The sequence below is a fragment of the Camelina sativa genome, chromosome 4, assembly GCF_030686135.1.
Source record: "Camelina sativa cultivar CO46 ecotype springtype chromosome 4, ASM3068613v1".
Classification (NCBI taxonomy): Eukaryota; Viridiplantae; Streptophyta; class Magnoliopsida; order Brassicales; family Brassicaceae; genus Camelina; species Camelina sativa.
In genome coordinates this window covers 27,551,950-27,566,255 of record NC_141883.1, presented here as the reverse complement: position 1 = coordinate 27,566,255, position 14,306 = coordinate 27,551,950, and the positions used below count along the sequence as shown (strand labels likewise).

Below are 14,306 nucleotides of genomic sequence, written 5' to 3'. Positions count from 1 at the left end.
ACACATATGTAAAAGTATTTTACTTATGTTTTGTTTATATTTCACATATAATTTGCTTATTGTCTTGTTAGTTTACTTATTTATTTTTAAAAATATATGTAAGATATTAAATAAATGCATATCAAACAATCAAATCAAATTTGATCATGTATATATATATGATTTTATTATAGTCACAAATCAATAAAAATTTATAAACAATTAAAAATACACCATCCACGCATCTAGTTTGTATGGACAACTAAAAATTGCGTGGACAACGTACCATCGAGTTTTTAAGAATTTAAGGTTTTTACTCAATATTTTTGGCATGATGTATTACAAATTGGTCCATGCACAAAGATATTTTAATGAGTAGTCCAATTCTTTCGTTTGATATTTGAGAAAATTAACTTTAACAACTCCAACTGAAGACATAAAGTTTCTAAAGTGAGGCTAATGATTCTAAATTTGTAACGATATCTTAAACGGAAAGTAAGAAGCCTGTAAGTCTGGTAGAATAAGTTTAGAATTGTGGTCGTGCACACTTTACCAGTTCAGCAGGTAGCACCGTAGCAGCATCAAAGGCTTATGAGATTTTTTATGTTTAGTAAATTTAATTAAACTTAATTATAACCATAATGAAAATAATAGGACAAATATAGTATAAAGCTATAGATTAGTATAGTGGTTAGTTATTAAGAAAGTTGGACGTTGACGTGTATAGTATTCATAATCATTTGCAAACAATTATATTCTGTAATAATTTTGATTTTAAGAACTCTTTCAAATGTTCATATTAGATCTCTTCGTTTACTTCTCGTGGAACATGGAATTGTTTAAAGATGATGGCTAACTAATGTAGTTTATGGAGAAAAAATAGAACAAAAGAAAGTGAATAGCCAAACTAATAAACTAGTACTACAACTACTTTTGTACTATTTATTATCGAATAAATTTTTGAAATCGAGTCTCACTGAATTCACATGTCCAACAACTATTGAGTTCAGACTTCAGATAACTATAGCTAGTGGTTATATATTTGAGTATTAATATGCGTTTAGAATAATGAAGAAACCCCCTGATTATTGAGAAAAAAAAAATAATAGCGACTGCAACCACTCTGACTAAAAAATACTTAATTATATAATACAAGATTAAGAGAGGTTCTCAAACTCTATATAACCCTACATTGGAACACATAGAGACACACACCAATAATTAACTAGTAGAAAAAAGAGTAATAGAGAAGAGAAAGAGAGCAATGGCCAGTGCAGATCCCTTCCGCCTCCTCGGCTTCTTTTGTCTGTTATTACAGTTATTCTCCTTCTTCCATATCGGTAAATACATTCTTCCCTCATCTAATCACGTTATGCCATGTGTCTCCATGCTTCACTAGTTTCATTTTCCACCGTTAAAAATTGATCAACATTTATTTTTGATTTTTAGTGATCGCTAGTAAACGCACATCTAACATAATAAGAAACAAAAATGTAGGAAATGGGGAGTTGGAGATGAACTATTACAGAGAGAGTTGTCCAAAAGCGGAAGAGATAATAAGACAACAAGTGGAGACGCTTTACTACAAACACGGCAACACTGCCGTATCTTGGCTCCGTAACCTCTTCCATGACTGTGTCGTCAAGGTTAATTAATCAACTCTTTTAGTTTTACATATTCACCATAAGTACTACGAATACATATATTAATGTTCGTGTGTTATTTATTTTATTTTGTAGTCGTGTGATGCGTCGCTGCTGCTGGAGACAGCGAGAGGTGTGGAATCTGAGCAGAAATCAACGAGGAGTTTCGGTATGAGAAACTTTAAGTACGTTAAGATTATCAAAGACGCACTTGAGAAAGAGTGTCCTTCCACAGTCTCTTGCGCTGATATCGTCGCTCTCTCTGCTAGAGACGGTATTGTCATGGTGCGTTTTAGGCAATTTTTTACATGCATTTTACATTTAATTCTAATAATAAAGCTGGCATATAATTTTTTGTTAATTATTGTCTGGTGATATTAATAGTTGAAAGGGCCAAAGATAGAGATGATTAAGACAGGAAGGAGAGACAGCAGAGGAAGCTACTTGGGAGATGTTGAGACTCTTATCCCTAACCACAATGACTCTCTCTCCTCTGTTCTCTCCACCTTTGACTCCATTGGTATCGATGTTGAAGCCACCGTCGCTCTCTTAGGTATCCTTTTAACGACATATATCACTATATTTGAACCGGCCACGGCCAGTAACACTTAACTAGGATGGCATTTCCACGGTTCAGTTCAAACGAAAATTTTGAAAAGAGAAGAGTTTAGTTCGATCTAAAAAAATAAAATTGATTATTAATCTTTTGGTTGTTTGAGATTAATCACACAATTAATCTTTTTTATTAATTATAAATTTAGGAAAGTATACAATAAATTTTAATCTGGAAAGTGACTTTAATAGTTAAATTTTGTATGTTTCCGATCATCGTAAAGAAATTTTGTTTTGTTATATAAATTTGGTATTGATTCGGTGTTGTCTAACGATAGAGACGGAAGTGAAAAGATACATCGTAGAAGTTTTTTTTAGAGATATGAATTCTTAAATAAAATTGATATATTGATCAGTCAATTTTTATATTATCGTAGGTGCTCACTCAGTGGGTAGGGTCCATTGCGTTAATCTAGTGCACCGACTATACCCAACGATTGACCCGACGCTCGACCCAAGTTACGCTCTTTACTTGAAAAAACGTTGCCCAACTCCAACACCTGATCCGAACGCCGTCTTGTACTCCCGCAACGATCGGGAGACCCCTATGGTTGTGGACAACATGTATTACAAGAACATCATGGCCCATAAGGGGCTTCTTGTAATTGATGATGAGCTAGCCACCGATCCGAGGACCGCACCGTTTGTGACCAAGATGGCTGCGGACAACGGTTACTTCCACGAGCAGTTCTCACGTGGCGTCAGGCTCTTGTCCGAGACCAACCCGCTTACCGGAGACCAAGGGGAGATCAGGAAGGATTGTCGTTATGTGAACTAGAATTGGTTATAATGCATGTGAAAGACAATAATCATGTGAATGTATGTATTTAAATGTTTTGGATTCAATAAGAAGAAGAAACACCAAAACCGTTGTGGATTGAGATATGTTTGTATCGTCCTAAGGTTCCGATGGTATTTTTATATTTTGTCATTTGTTGGTGTATTCCGTGAGTGATTTTGCAACCACCGATTCGGACTTATTCGAATTTTAGTTCTAAGTTATATAAATAGTGGTACCAACCCATATGTAAATTAAGCAGAACGGTTAGATTTTAAATTCTCTAAAACCAGACAATAATACTATTTGAAATCATCTAAACCTATACTACAAACCTATCTTAATACATAGATATAAAATTTTAAACTTTTTTTGTTGTCTACAATGTCGAGCTATTTGAAGTTTATGCCTATCAACAAGAACAAGATATATAGAGACCAATTTCGGGGAATATAATTAGCTAAGGTCATCAACTTGCTGGCTCCAAGCCAAATCATGATCCTTGTGTTTGTTTAGTTGTGAGATGCCAAACGAGTTGGGTACTTCTCCATGTGTCTCCGTTGACTCTTTTTACGATCATTCCCATCATTGTAAGAGTTTTTTAATAATATGTTTCTTTTTAACTATCGACGAATAGTTTGGTCAGTCTCATTTGGTGTCTAATTAATAGACCTAATTATTTGTATAAGAAAATGGCAAATATATATATTAACAATTTTAACATATAAGATAGTACCAAAATATAGAAGTCATCTATATTTTCTATTCAAAACCAAATTATAGAACTATAGAAGTCGAATCACATGCGAAGTAAATTGCATGGAGTCAAACTAATCACTAGTTTAATCAAATTATTACAAAGGATCTAACGCAATTAATACGATACAAAGAAGCGTATATATAATAAATAATATTGTTGAATCTTAAATCATATAAATCAAGATAACTGTTATGAACTTATGATGAACGTTGGTACGTGAGCGATGAGCGAACAATGGAACTTCCCCTTCTTCTCTTCAGTCTTTAAACTTTTCTAGACTTAATGACAAGCATTTGGGATCATATAAAACACAATTTCCTATACGAAGCAAAGGCAGAAGGGAGTTGATGACTAGGTTGCTATAATACATTCAACATATTTTAAATTAGGTTTTAAGGTTTTTAGAAAAATATGTTTTAAGTGAGGAGGATATACATACATTAGCTAAGCCAACTATAAGAAATTTTGAAAGTCAATTTGTGGCCTGATTGTTATGTAATTATTTATTGGGCCTCTCTACATTTACTTACTTGGATGCAAATGAATTAATACTATATTTTATTTTATTTTATTTGTCTATTTCTGTGTACATGCTTTTTTTTCTTTTTTCTTGTCTTATGTCTGAATCTCTTCTTGTCGGAAACACAGATCTCAGTTTTTTATAGAATCTCCGACTCGTTTCTTTTTGCCACATCGGGGTCTCGTAGATTCGGATCGTAGGTATGAGCAGTCAAGGTTCCGCCGGAAAGGTACGTCTCCATTTTTTTTTTTTTTGTAATTTCGATGAAATCGAGCTGTGTGTGTCTGTTTATGATCCATAATTTGGTTTATTTTATGGTTTAGATCTAATTTTATATTGATAGAGAAGATTATCTGAATTTTCGCTGTTAGCTTGTCGTATTGTCTTGATCTTGTTGATCCTTTCGCATTGCATTGTTTATTTTTGAAACATGATCTGAAATTTTAACAGAGGATTTCAATTGTGTTCTCCTTATGGATTAGTGTCGAAGTGTTAAGATTTCACTGTGCCCCAATTCGCTGTGATAGATTTCACAATTTGTACATGATGCTGCTGCTAATGTGTATCAATTGCCCTTGGAATCACTAATAGTGTTGGTTTCGTCATGCTCTCTTGCATGCTACCATAAATCTCACATTGGTATGAAGATTTTTTGTATACATTGTTGTGATTTTACAGGCGGCTGTTGAAGCCAAAGGATTGAACCCGGGATTGGTAGTGTTGCTTGTTGTTGGAGGTCTGCTTGTGACATTCCTGTTAGCCAATTACGTGATGTACATGTATGCCCAGAAGAATCTACCCCCAAAGAAGAAGAAGCCCGTCTCCAAAAAGAAGCTCAAGCGTGAGAAGCTCAAGCAGGGAGTCCCTGTGCCCGGTGAATAGATTTCTAACTTCTTCCCCTTTACTTCTTCGACTGTGTCAGTTACCAGTTTACTTTTTTCTTGTATTGAAAATGTCAATGAGACTTTTATATGGGAGTGTAGAAACGACCCTTGTTTTGCTTTCGGTAGACTTCACAAAGATTTGAATCTCAGCTTTGCGTTTGGTTTCCCCTTCACAAATTTGGTAGCAGTTGTCGTAGAGTCTCTCATGATCACTTTACTTGTCCATACGTTGTTAGCTTTGTTGATCCAAAGGTTTTGCTTACAAACTCTTACGTTAAACCAATCCAGTTTTCGTTTTTTTCTAGGCTCTGCGAATTGTGAAACAATTGAACATTCCAGACCACATGCAAACAAGTTCGTAACAATAAAGATATATATGTTCGTTTTCGAGAAAAAAAAGAAAAGACACACGACAGATTACATCCAGATAAGGTTTTATTCAAAAAACGTAAGCAAAAGACAATATCATGGTTCATGTTCCACACAAGACACTTGTTTCACCAACGTATCCAATACAAGTGCTACTTAGACCACTCGACTCAAAGCAAGCTTCATTTACGAGCCATGGTTTGCTCTCTAGGTGGCATCACGACCACGGTAGACTGAGCATTGAAACCTGGGTGAAGAACCTTCCTGCGGAGCTCACGTCCTTCTTGGCAAAGGGCACATGTATGGCAAAGGACATGCGTCACAAAGTCACAAGTCGTCTCCAAGTGTTCCCTTTGCATCTCGTCCTCTATGCAGCTACCACAGCAACCACACGACCTGTTCATTGCCTCAAAGCTTCCCTGTTTTTACCCAAAACAAAATGAAAGATAAGATCAGGACTAAGGAGATGATGAAATTTGCCCTTACTAAGAAGCAAAAAAATAGAATGAAAACAAGGAGACTAAATACTAATGGAGATCTACGAGACCAGGCTGGCCCTTCTATGGGTTCTAAATACTAGTGAATTGGGTGGAAGTGGAACCAAACTACAATTGGGGCTATACCCTCCCCCCCCCCCACTCATCATAAAGACAAGAGGTGATCAATCTCATCTTTAATTATCCCAAGTTCACTTGTCTATATCATATGAAGGAAACATAAACCATTACCTCAAGGTTAAACTTTCGGCGAATAGCAGAACGGCTGGAATAAGAGAACCATGGAGCAAGACAGTTCCAGCCAAACAAAGAATTACCAACAAAGTACAAACCCAAATAAGTCAAGCAGTGGTTTGAAAATGTTCCCGGAGCAGACCCAAGCCTCTCTGCATTCGTTCCATACAACACACATGGAGCCACGCTTCCAAGGAGACCTACAAAGCAATAACCTCATCACTAAAGAGTCTCATCAAACACATAACAAATCCGAATTAAATATCTCATCTTGACCCATTTATCTCTTAACTCAATCAGATCTAAAGATTGAACTTTTAAATCAGAAATCACCAAAAGTTTCCAATTCAATCAACCAATCTCGAACCAAATTAACATACCCATTACCCCAAAATTCAAAAACCCAATCATCCAAAATACTCACAAACTTCGAGATCGCTGCTGCAAAACTCATCATTACGACCAAGACAGGTGAAAAGACCCGAATTCCACTGGTTTCTCCTAATAGGCTCGCCGATCACGCTACCATGGCTCACAGGCAACCCATCCGCCGTCCAACCGTATTCCTCCGCCGCAGGAGGAGGCGCAACAACCGACGCCGACTTAGCCTTAACATCATCCCCTTTCGAGCAGATCTTGGTGTCGTTCTCTTTCCCCTGCAAGAGAGGACTCGATTCCTCTCTTTGAGCTTCGCGGCTATCTTCTCCCGCCATATTGTGCTAAAAATTTCTTTTGATTCTGGACAAAAACGATCTCTTTTGATTGATCTTCTTTGAAGCAAAAAGGTTGAGACGAAAGAAGAAGAAAGAGAGAGACTTTAACCAATTTTATTGGGCGTCTCGTCTCGTACGCGTTAAGATAAATTAATAGAGATAGTCATAAAAAGACACCTTCATCCCCATTTTCCAAAAATAATAATTTTACTTCATTAAATATCTGGGCCTAATAGAGGCCCATAATGACATACTCTTGTATGGCCCATAGCTCATCAATTTATGCGTAGAGAGGCTCTTCTTGTTTAATGCATCTTCGAAAAAATATCTGTCTGAGAGAGAGATCTAGGATTCTATAAACACGAATCTATTATTAAGGGCCTGACTGGTTCAAACGTTGCGGTTGCAGTTGCGGTTGCGGAAGATTGCGGAAGCGGGTGATTGCAGTTTCAAGCGTTATTAAGCGTTTTGAACGACTGGTTTAGCGGTTTAAAATTGGTGCGTTTGCGGGAGGTTTACGACTGGTTGATCAGCGGGTGCAATAGCGGTTGAAACATAATACATGTGATATATAATATATAAATTTTAAAAACACCCATTTTTTTATTAAACTTGATTTATAATTAAAATTTATTAAAAAAGTACTAAAATAATTATTCAAAAAACAAATAAATTTCATATTGAAATATTTATTCCTTTATGCATTTGGCTTTTCACTAAAAATTTAATCAAATAATTTGATAAATGACAAAACATATGCTTTAGATCGTAGATCTTTTCTCTTTTCTCTTAGATCTTGGCTCAGTAGTTTCATCGGTAGGAATAGTCATGTGAGAGTTGAGATGAGTCACTGGTGATTTGTTTTAATATTTTTTACAAATAATCTTATTTTCTTAAATTTCTGATAAAATATTATATTTATTTAGATTTTTTTGAACTTATGTACGATGTGCCATTAAATTTTCATCAAGTTTTTTGGGTTATTGTTAATTAGAATATTATTTAATTCTAATTGTTTATTTTATAATCTCTGCAATCATATTCGTATTTCATTTTTTCCCATCCTTAATGAGTAAAATGGATAGATTGAAGATATAACAAAAAAAAATTCATTATCATTGATTTCTTTTAAGTTTTTTTACAAAAAAAAAAAAAAAAAAAAAAAAAAAAAAAAAATTCAATCGCAATCGCCCGCAACCGCAAACGCTTGCGGGAGACAGCTTTTGAAATTCAGTGGTTTGAAGCGATTGGAAGCGATTTGGAGCGACTGGGAGCGATTTGTGTAATTGGTTCCAATCGCTAGCAGCCGCTACCATCCGCAAACGCAGCGTTTGCGGGAGGTAGCGGGAGAACCAGTCACCACCTAAGTGTACGAACGAAACTGGTTCCCTTTGTTTAATTACGAACAATCATATATATAAAAGTAAGGTTTTATTCCCTCTTTATTATTAGTTGATTTTTATTTAATACTTTTTATTTTTATTTATTTTTTTATTTGATTTCTAATTGTTTAATTGCTTTAAATAATATTTAAGACCCAATTAACACAATACATTTAATTCATACATTAAAATAAAATTATAACTGAAAATAAAATAAATTATGCATTAATCATATTCCACCACTCAATTTATTCAAACACAATAAATAATATTTGTAACTCCAATAATTCTAAATGTAACTTCCATCAATTCTTATCATATAAATAAGCATTGCCTCATTCTCTCATATTAGTATTTTTTACTTTCTCATTTTCACATTCTCTCGTTCTTTTCCACAATATCTCAAATCATTTTTAGTATTTTTTTTATGTTTTCAATTTCTTTTTTTTTGTTGTATGGGTTACAAAAAACCAAATGAAATATCATTGTAAAATTTTTAATGCTAAATTTTAATTTTAGAGACTACATGATATATATATATATATATATCTCTATTTTACATTGTTTTTATATTTAAAGATTCATCTTCATTATCTAATTTGGATTATCATCTTATAAGTAATCATTCTCTTCTCCTCTCTCACCAATACCAAATGTTGTTATATATAATATGTGTTGTAAGAGTTTGATTCTATATTTTAATTTAGAAATTATTATATATAATTAACAATTTAACATTGTTTTCAATTTTTATTTTATTTATATAAAAATAAAATATTTTTTTTATATTTCTTGCCTTTCTAATCTATTCATAGTTATTTTTAAAATTTCCATAGCTAAATTTAAATTCACATATGTTGGTTTAACAAAAAAATCAAGTTTATTTGAGAATCTGTTTTAAAAGGTTTATCTTCATTATCTATTTTAGATTAGCATCTTATAAGTCATTATTTTAAAATACCATTTAACTAATTAAATCTTCTAAAGATGAAATCATTAGTATGAAATCTAGCACTATAAATTATATTGATGAGTGAAAAACAAAACAAAAAACAAAAAACATTGAAGTTTTTTTTTTCTCAACCATTGGGCCACAACTGGTCGGCCCATTAGTCAAATTCCTACATTCGTAGGAACCGAAACTCGATCCCGGGTGTGATGGTGCCTTCTACAAATGGACTTACCTCCTGTCACTGCACTAAGGTCACTTCACCAAAAGGATTGAAGTTATTCTTGGGGTTTTAAAAAAAAATTAAATTAAAGTTCATATAATTAAAAAAAAAAACTAATTTAGTTTGTCACTTCAAAAAGTAATATTTTCAATTTGGAATGTTATGTGTGAGTATTGAGTTTATATCAACAAAACAATCGAAAAAGTTTAAGTTTAAATTTTGATTGAGCCACTTGGCATTCCTTTTCTTTTAAGTCAAAAAATAAATTAAAATATTTATTTATAATTAACCCACTTTTAAAGGTATTTAACTCCATTTAACTCTACATTTAACTCAAATGTAACTCCTACCCAATAATTTTACATTCATTCCTCCAACTAATATATTTATCTTTCAAGAAAAAATGTTTTTGGTAAAATTTTAATATTTTTTTAATTATTTTAATTGCTTTAAACTTTGAAATGAGGAATATTCTATATACAATAATTTTATACGTAGTTACTAAATTTTTTGATAATTTTCTTTGATTCAATTTTACTATACTATAGTCTTATGTTTACATGGTCATTAAAAAAAATCTTTAAATCAATGTTTAACCTCTATAAAACATGATCATAAACATAGATTCTCTCATATTAGGAAAATGTTTAAATTTCTATATTATTATTTATATTAATATAGCTAATCAATTTGTAATAATTTTTGTAGTATTGGTTAAGTTTTGATTAATAAAAAAGTTTATATATTTTAAATTTTATATAATAAATAACCATATCAAAAAATTGTTGACAGGAGTGTTATTTTGAAAAATTGCTATAAATGTTTTTGAGATTCATACATTAGTATAATTTTTTTGAGATTATACATTAGTAAAATAATATTTTAGTTTAAGAAAATTTTAAAAATATAATCAAAATTATTATGCATACAACCACACGCATTGTGTGGACTAATTACCTAGTGTCATAGAAAAGACAATTGAAAAATATTATTACATACTAAGACCATTTACTGGGAAGTACTCTATGCTCTCACAATTGGGCTCCAAAATCCCATTTAAATACCCATTTCCGAGTCCAAAAACGAGAGTATCGTTGCTCTCCGAAGAAATTAAGCAACTCCCTGAGTAACGATACTCTCAGATTCCCTTTCATTCTTCCCCCGACTATCTCTCTTCTCTCTCGTTTGGAAAGGCGACGGAAACAAGAGAGGCGACGGAAGAGACGATTCGTCCGAGAATCTGGAAATTCAACCGATTCACATCGAATCCGCTGAATTTTCAGTCTAAATCTGGAGGGTTGATGGTCACCGGAGGCGATGGCTTTATTAATCGGCGTAACCCAAAGATTGACGCTTCGGTTCTGTTGACACACGACGGCGGAGGTTTCAGATTGAGCGGTGAACAGACGTTTAGGCTCAACTGGGCTCAGGTTGGTGCTGGAGAGAGACGCCCGAGTGAAGGTGCTGACCGAGATGAATGGTCAATACTGCTCGACCAGGCCTATGCGTATTGGTCCGGCTGTCGATAAGAATCATCTTCCGATGCAACCAGGTATGTTTTTATATATAGGAATTGTGTGCATTGAGTATGTTGACTGGTGATTTGAAGATTGCTTGTTTTTAACCTTCTTTGTTGAGCATTGTAATTGAGTGTCTTTTTGGTTGATGTATTTCTTTCTGATTAGTCAAGTTTATTCTCTCAATTGGTGCTGAAGGATTAGGAGAATTTATCTGTTTGTTGCTGATATATTCTTAGGTTTTGATGCGAATGATTTTTGCAAACATTGTTTAAGTGAGCTTTTGTTGTTCTGCAATATAGGTTCCTTGTAGATATTTCACCATTTTGAATCGTATCACTGTACGCGTTGGCTTAAGTAAATCTTGTGATTCTACCAGTTTATCTTGTGATTTAGTTAGTTTAGATTTGATCATCGTCTTTTCTGATTCTTGATCATATATATAATAGTTATTTAGATTTTATCAATGAAACTGATTTCAGCCCATGTTGAATCTTTTCTGATAACAATGGTGTAATTTGGAAGTCTTGATGCAGTGCTGTCAATGCCATTGCACGGTGTTCTACCTCAGTAGAGTATATACGAACAGTTGTTAATTTCAAACACTTCCATGAAACCAAGAATCTACAATATGAATTTTATAGTAACAAAACAAAGTAGTATATGTTCTTCTCTTTGTATTTGAACAAGATGCCCAATTAGAATCTGTGAAACAGTTATGTAACACAGTATGGATGTTGTGTGGTGAAGAGGAGAACGAGTAGAGCTTGTTAACAACATGGGAAATATCTGCTCTTGTTTTATTTTTGTACAATTCCCATTCTAGTTTTTATTTTACCTTCACCATCTTCACTTTGTTTAAGATTATGCTGTCGATGTTTGCATATCTACATGTAAATCATGTCAGTTTTTTTGTTTCTTGCTCATGCAGTTTGGTTTGGTGCACATATCAACGGGGGATCTCTTGAGGGCACAGGTTTCAGCCGGGACAGATATTGGAAAGAGAGCAAAAGAGTTCATGAATTCGGGTAGTTTGGTTCCGGATGAGATTGTTATAGCAGAGGTGAGAGAAAGAGACGCCATTGTTGAATCCTTGGCCGTTGCAGTTGGAGATGATCAATTACAACAATGACTTGGTGTCTTTTTTGTATGAGTCTAGTTTAAGACATGAGTGAGAAGAGATGAGAGTTTAATCGTTATTTGCTTTGTTTTCAATTTTGAGACATGTTTAAGATAATACTTGTTTTATATGGCATTGTTTAGGATTTGAATGTCTGTGTTTTTTTTTATGGTTAATGCAAGTATTGAGAGAATGAACACATAATTTTTTTCAACTTGCAAAACAGTTTCAGTTTTATGATTGAGCTAGTGGAAGATGATTTTGGTTTAAGTTCTTCTTGGATTGCTTTAATTAGTTTAATATTAATTTATTTGTGAGTAACTTAGGAGGGTTGCTCTACTAATGATGCTCTAAGACCATTTCCAATGTATATCTCTATTTTTTTCTCTAAAATAGAATAACTCTATAATAGAGCAATAGTTAGTGTAAAAAAATAGAGATGAGAACAGATTTGCTCTATATATAGAGCAATCTGGAGCAAATATTGCTCTATAATAGAGTTTTTACTCTAAAATAGAGTAGGATTGGAGATGCCCTAAGGGAACCACAAGATTCCCTAGGGTAAAGCTCTATAAATTTCAGTGAAACTTCCGGAAGTAAATCCAAGAAAGAATATAGTAATCGTCATACTGTTGTATAAAACTTCTCGTAAAAATACAAAGAAATAAGTAAAAAAAATTGTAGTAAACCGATCACGTAAATCCCAACCTTCGGTTCTGTCGATAACTCAGCTCGGGAACGAGTTTCTCTCCGATTCTAGCTGGCTCCGAGTTACTGCGCGTGAGGATCACACATTGTCTTCGTTTTGGTGGTTCATCACTCGCAGCTGATTCTCTTCTTGAATCATCCAATCTCTCATCTGTTGTTGTTTCTGTGACGCTCGTAGTCGTTGAGTCTCCTGAAGGAACCAATAATACATTTCCCGGTGAGGCGTGTCGTCGGAAAGGATCTTGCTTTGTTTCACTGCTCTGTTCTTCTTGATCTTCAAAGAAGCTGTTGTTGTTATTAGCCAATGAAGGAGATCTGTATGGTGCAGATCTGCATCGAGTTAGTAAAAATGCGTTTCTTGGTGGTGTAGCTGTGAAAGATTTGCATGAACTTGCTTCTTCTTCTTCTTTTTGAGTCTTCTCTGTTTCTTCTGGCTCCACCGTGGAGCGTCCAAAGATAGGTTCACTTCGCGACGAACTTGATCTCTTTTCTGATTTTCTCGAGAAACTTACACTATAAAACGATTTCCATTTGCGCCACACGGGACTAAAGCAAGTTGGTTTGATTATTCCGGTGAAAGGATGACAGGAAAAAGCGTTCTTCACCCACCCGCACCGACGTCCCCGGTGGCTTTGATCTGTTGCACTTCCGACAGCCCGATTAGTCCCGGGTTTGGGTTTCTTTGACCGGTTTATCCTAACTTGACCCATGCAAGTGACTTTGGGTGAAGTAGGTTCTTGTGTCTCCGTCGTCGCCGCCGCGTTCTTCCGCCGGAAAAAGATTGGTCTTCTTGAACGAGAACGGCTTCTACTTCTGCTTTTGGTCCGCAAGAACCGCATCAGTAGAGGCGGGTTTTCGGTTCGACCCGGACTTGAAACGGGTCTTGATGAAGAAAACCTCATCTTTTTTTTTTCAGTAGTGAAGATTTTTGAAGCTCTCTCACTCTTATTTTGGTGACTCTGGTCCCTCTCCCTATATGATTCAGATCGAAGACTGTGTTTTTATTATTATTTTTTTATGTTTTGTTAATGTTCACACGTTGTGTTCAGAAATTTTGACGGCTGAGATCTTTTCTATAAGAGGAAATCGGCGGTTCTGCTTGGCTAATCCTTTTCACAAAGAAATATTTGTACTTTTTGTCTCTATGCTCTCTAGTTGTTTGCTAATAAGAGCTTAAGATCTCTTGCTGGATTCACTTTTCGGGACATCTAAACTTTTAAGTAAAATAACGAGAGAACTTGAGTCTAAAGAAGAAAAAGTAATAAAGAGAGTACTACTGCATTGGTATGTTCCATAATGAAACTATAAAAAACATGGCCATTTTCTACACTAATAAACAAAATATGCGAAGAAACTTGAGATTTCTATTTACATTGCTTCAGTCTGATGTTTAAACGGATCCACCCATTACTTGGAAG

The 14,306-nt window shown here is 34.2% G+C and overlaps 4 protein-coding genes and 1 non-coding gene across 5 annotated transcripts; 3 read left to right on the top strand and 2 right to left on the bottom strand.

The window, feature by feature from the left end:
• The first annotated feature begins 916 nt into the window (after positions 1 to 916).
• Positions 917 to 3,165, top strand: LOC109124402 (peroxidase 21-like). Its single transcript, XM_010506976.2, has 5 exons — positions 917 to 1,319; positions 1,477 to 1,625; positions 1,719 to 1,907; positions 2,007 to 2,175; positions 2,612 to 3,165. The coding sequence occupies exons 1-5, from the start codon at positions 1,244 to 1,246 to the stop codon at positions 3,010 to 3,012; spliced, it is 984 nt and encodes a 327-aa protein (XP_010505278.2). The 5' UTR covers positions 917 to 1,243; the 3' UTR covers positions 3,013 to 3,165.
• A 942-nt stretch (positions 3,166 to 4,107) lies between these two features.
• Positions 4,108 to 5,353, top strand: LOC104782134 (DNA-binding protein S1FA2). The gene is made up of 2 exons (XM_010506975.3): positions 4,108 to 4,521; positions 4,971 to 5,353. Exons 1-2 carry the CDS (start codon positions 4,495 to 4,497, stop codon positions 5,172 to 5,174), a joined length of 231 nt encoding a protein of 76 aa, XP_010505277.1. The 5' UTR covers positions 4,108 to 4,494; the 3' UTR covers positions 5,175 to 5,353.
• A 138-nt stretch (positions 5,354 to 5,491) lies between these two features.
• On the bottom strand, positions 5,492 to 7,177 carry LOC104782133 (cell number regulator 8). The gene is made up of 3 exons (XM_010506974.3): positions 6,701 to 7,177; positions 6,274 to 6,476; positions 5,492 to 5,964 (listed from the first exon to the last, which is right to left on the bottom strand). The coding sequence occupies exons 1-3, from the start codon at positions 6,987 to 6,989 to the stop codon at positions 5,728 to 5,730; spliced, it is 729 nt and encodes a 242-aa protein (XP_010505276.1). The 5' UTR covers positions 6,990 to 7,177; the 3' UTR covers positions 5,492 to 5,727.
• A 3,391-nt stretch (positions 7,178 to 10,568) lies between these two features.
• On the top strand, positions 10,569 to 12,450 carry LOC104782132 (uncharacterized). The gene is made up of 2 exons (XR_015597563.1): positions 10,569 to 11,095; positions 11,992 to 12,450. It is a non-coding gene; the product is annotated as an uncharacterized LOC104782132 (transcript).
• Positions 12,451 to 12,756: 306 nt separating this feature from the next.
• On the bottom strand, positions 12,757 to 13,865 carry LOC104782131 (uncharacterized). The gene has a single exon (XM_010506972.3). It carries the CDS (start codon positions 13,788 to 13,790, stop codon positions 12,873 to 12,875), a length of 918 nt encoding a protein of 305 aa, XP_010505274.1. The 5' UTR covers positions 13,791 to 13,865; the 3' UTR covers positions 12,757 to 12,872.
• Positions 13,866 to 14,306: the final 441 nt, after the last annotated feature.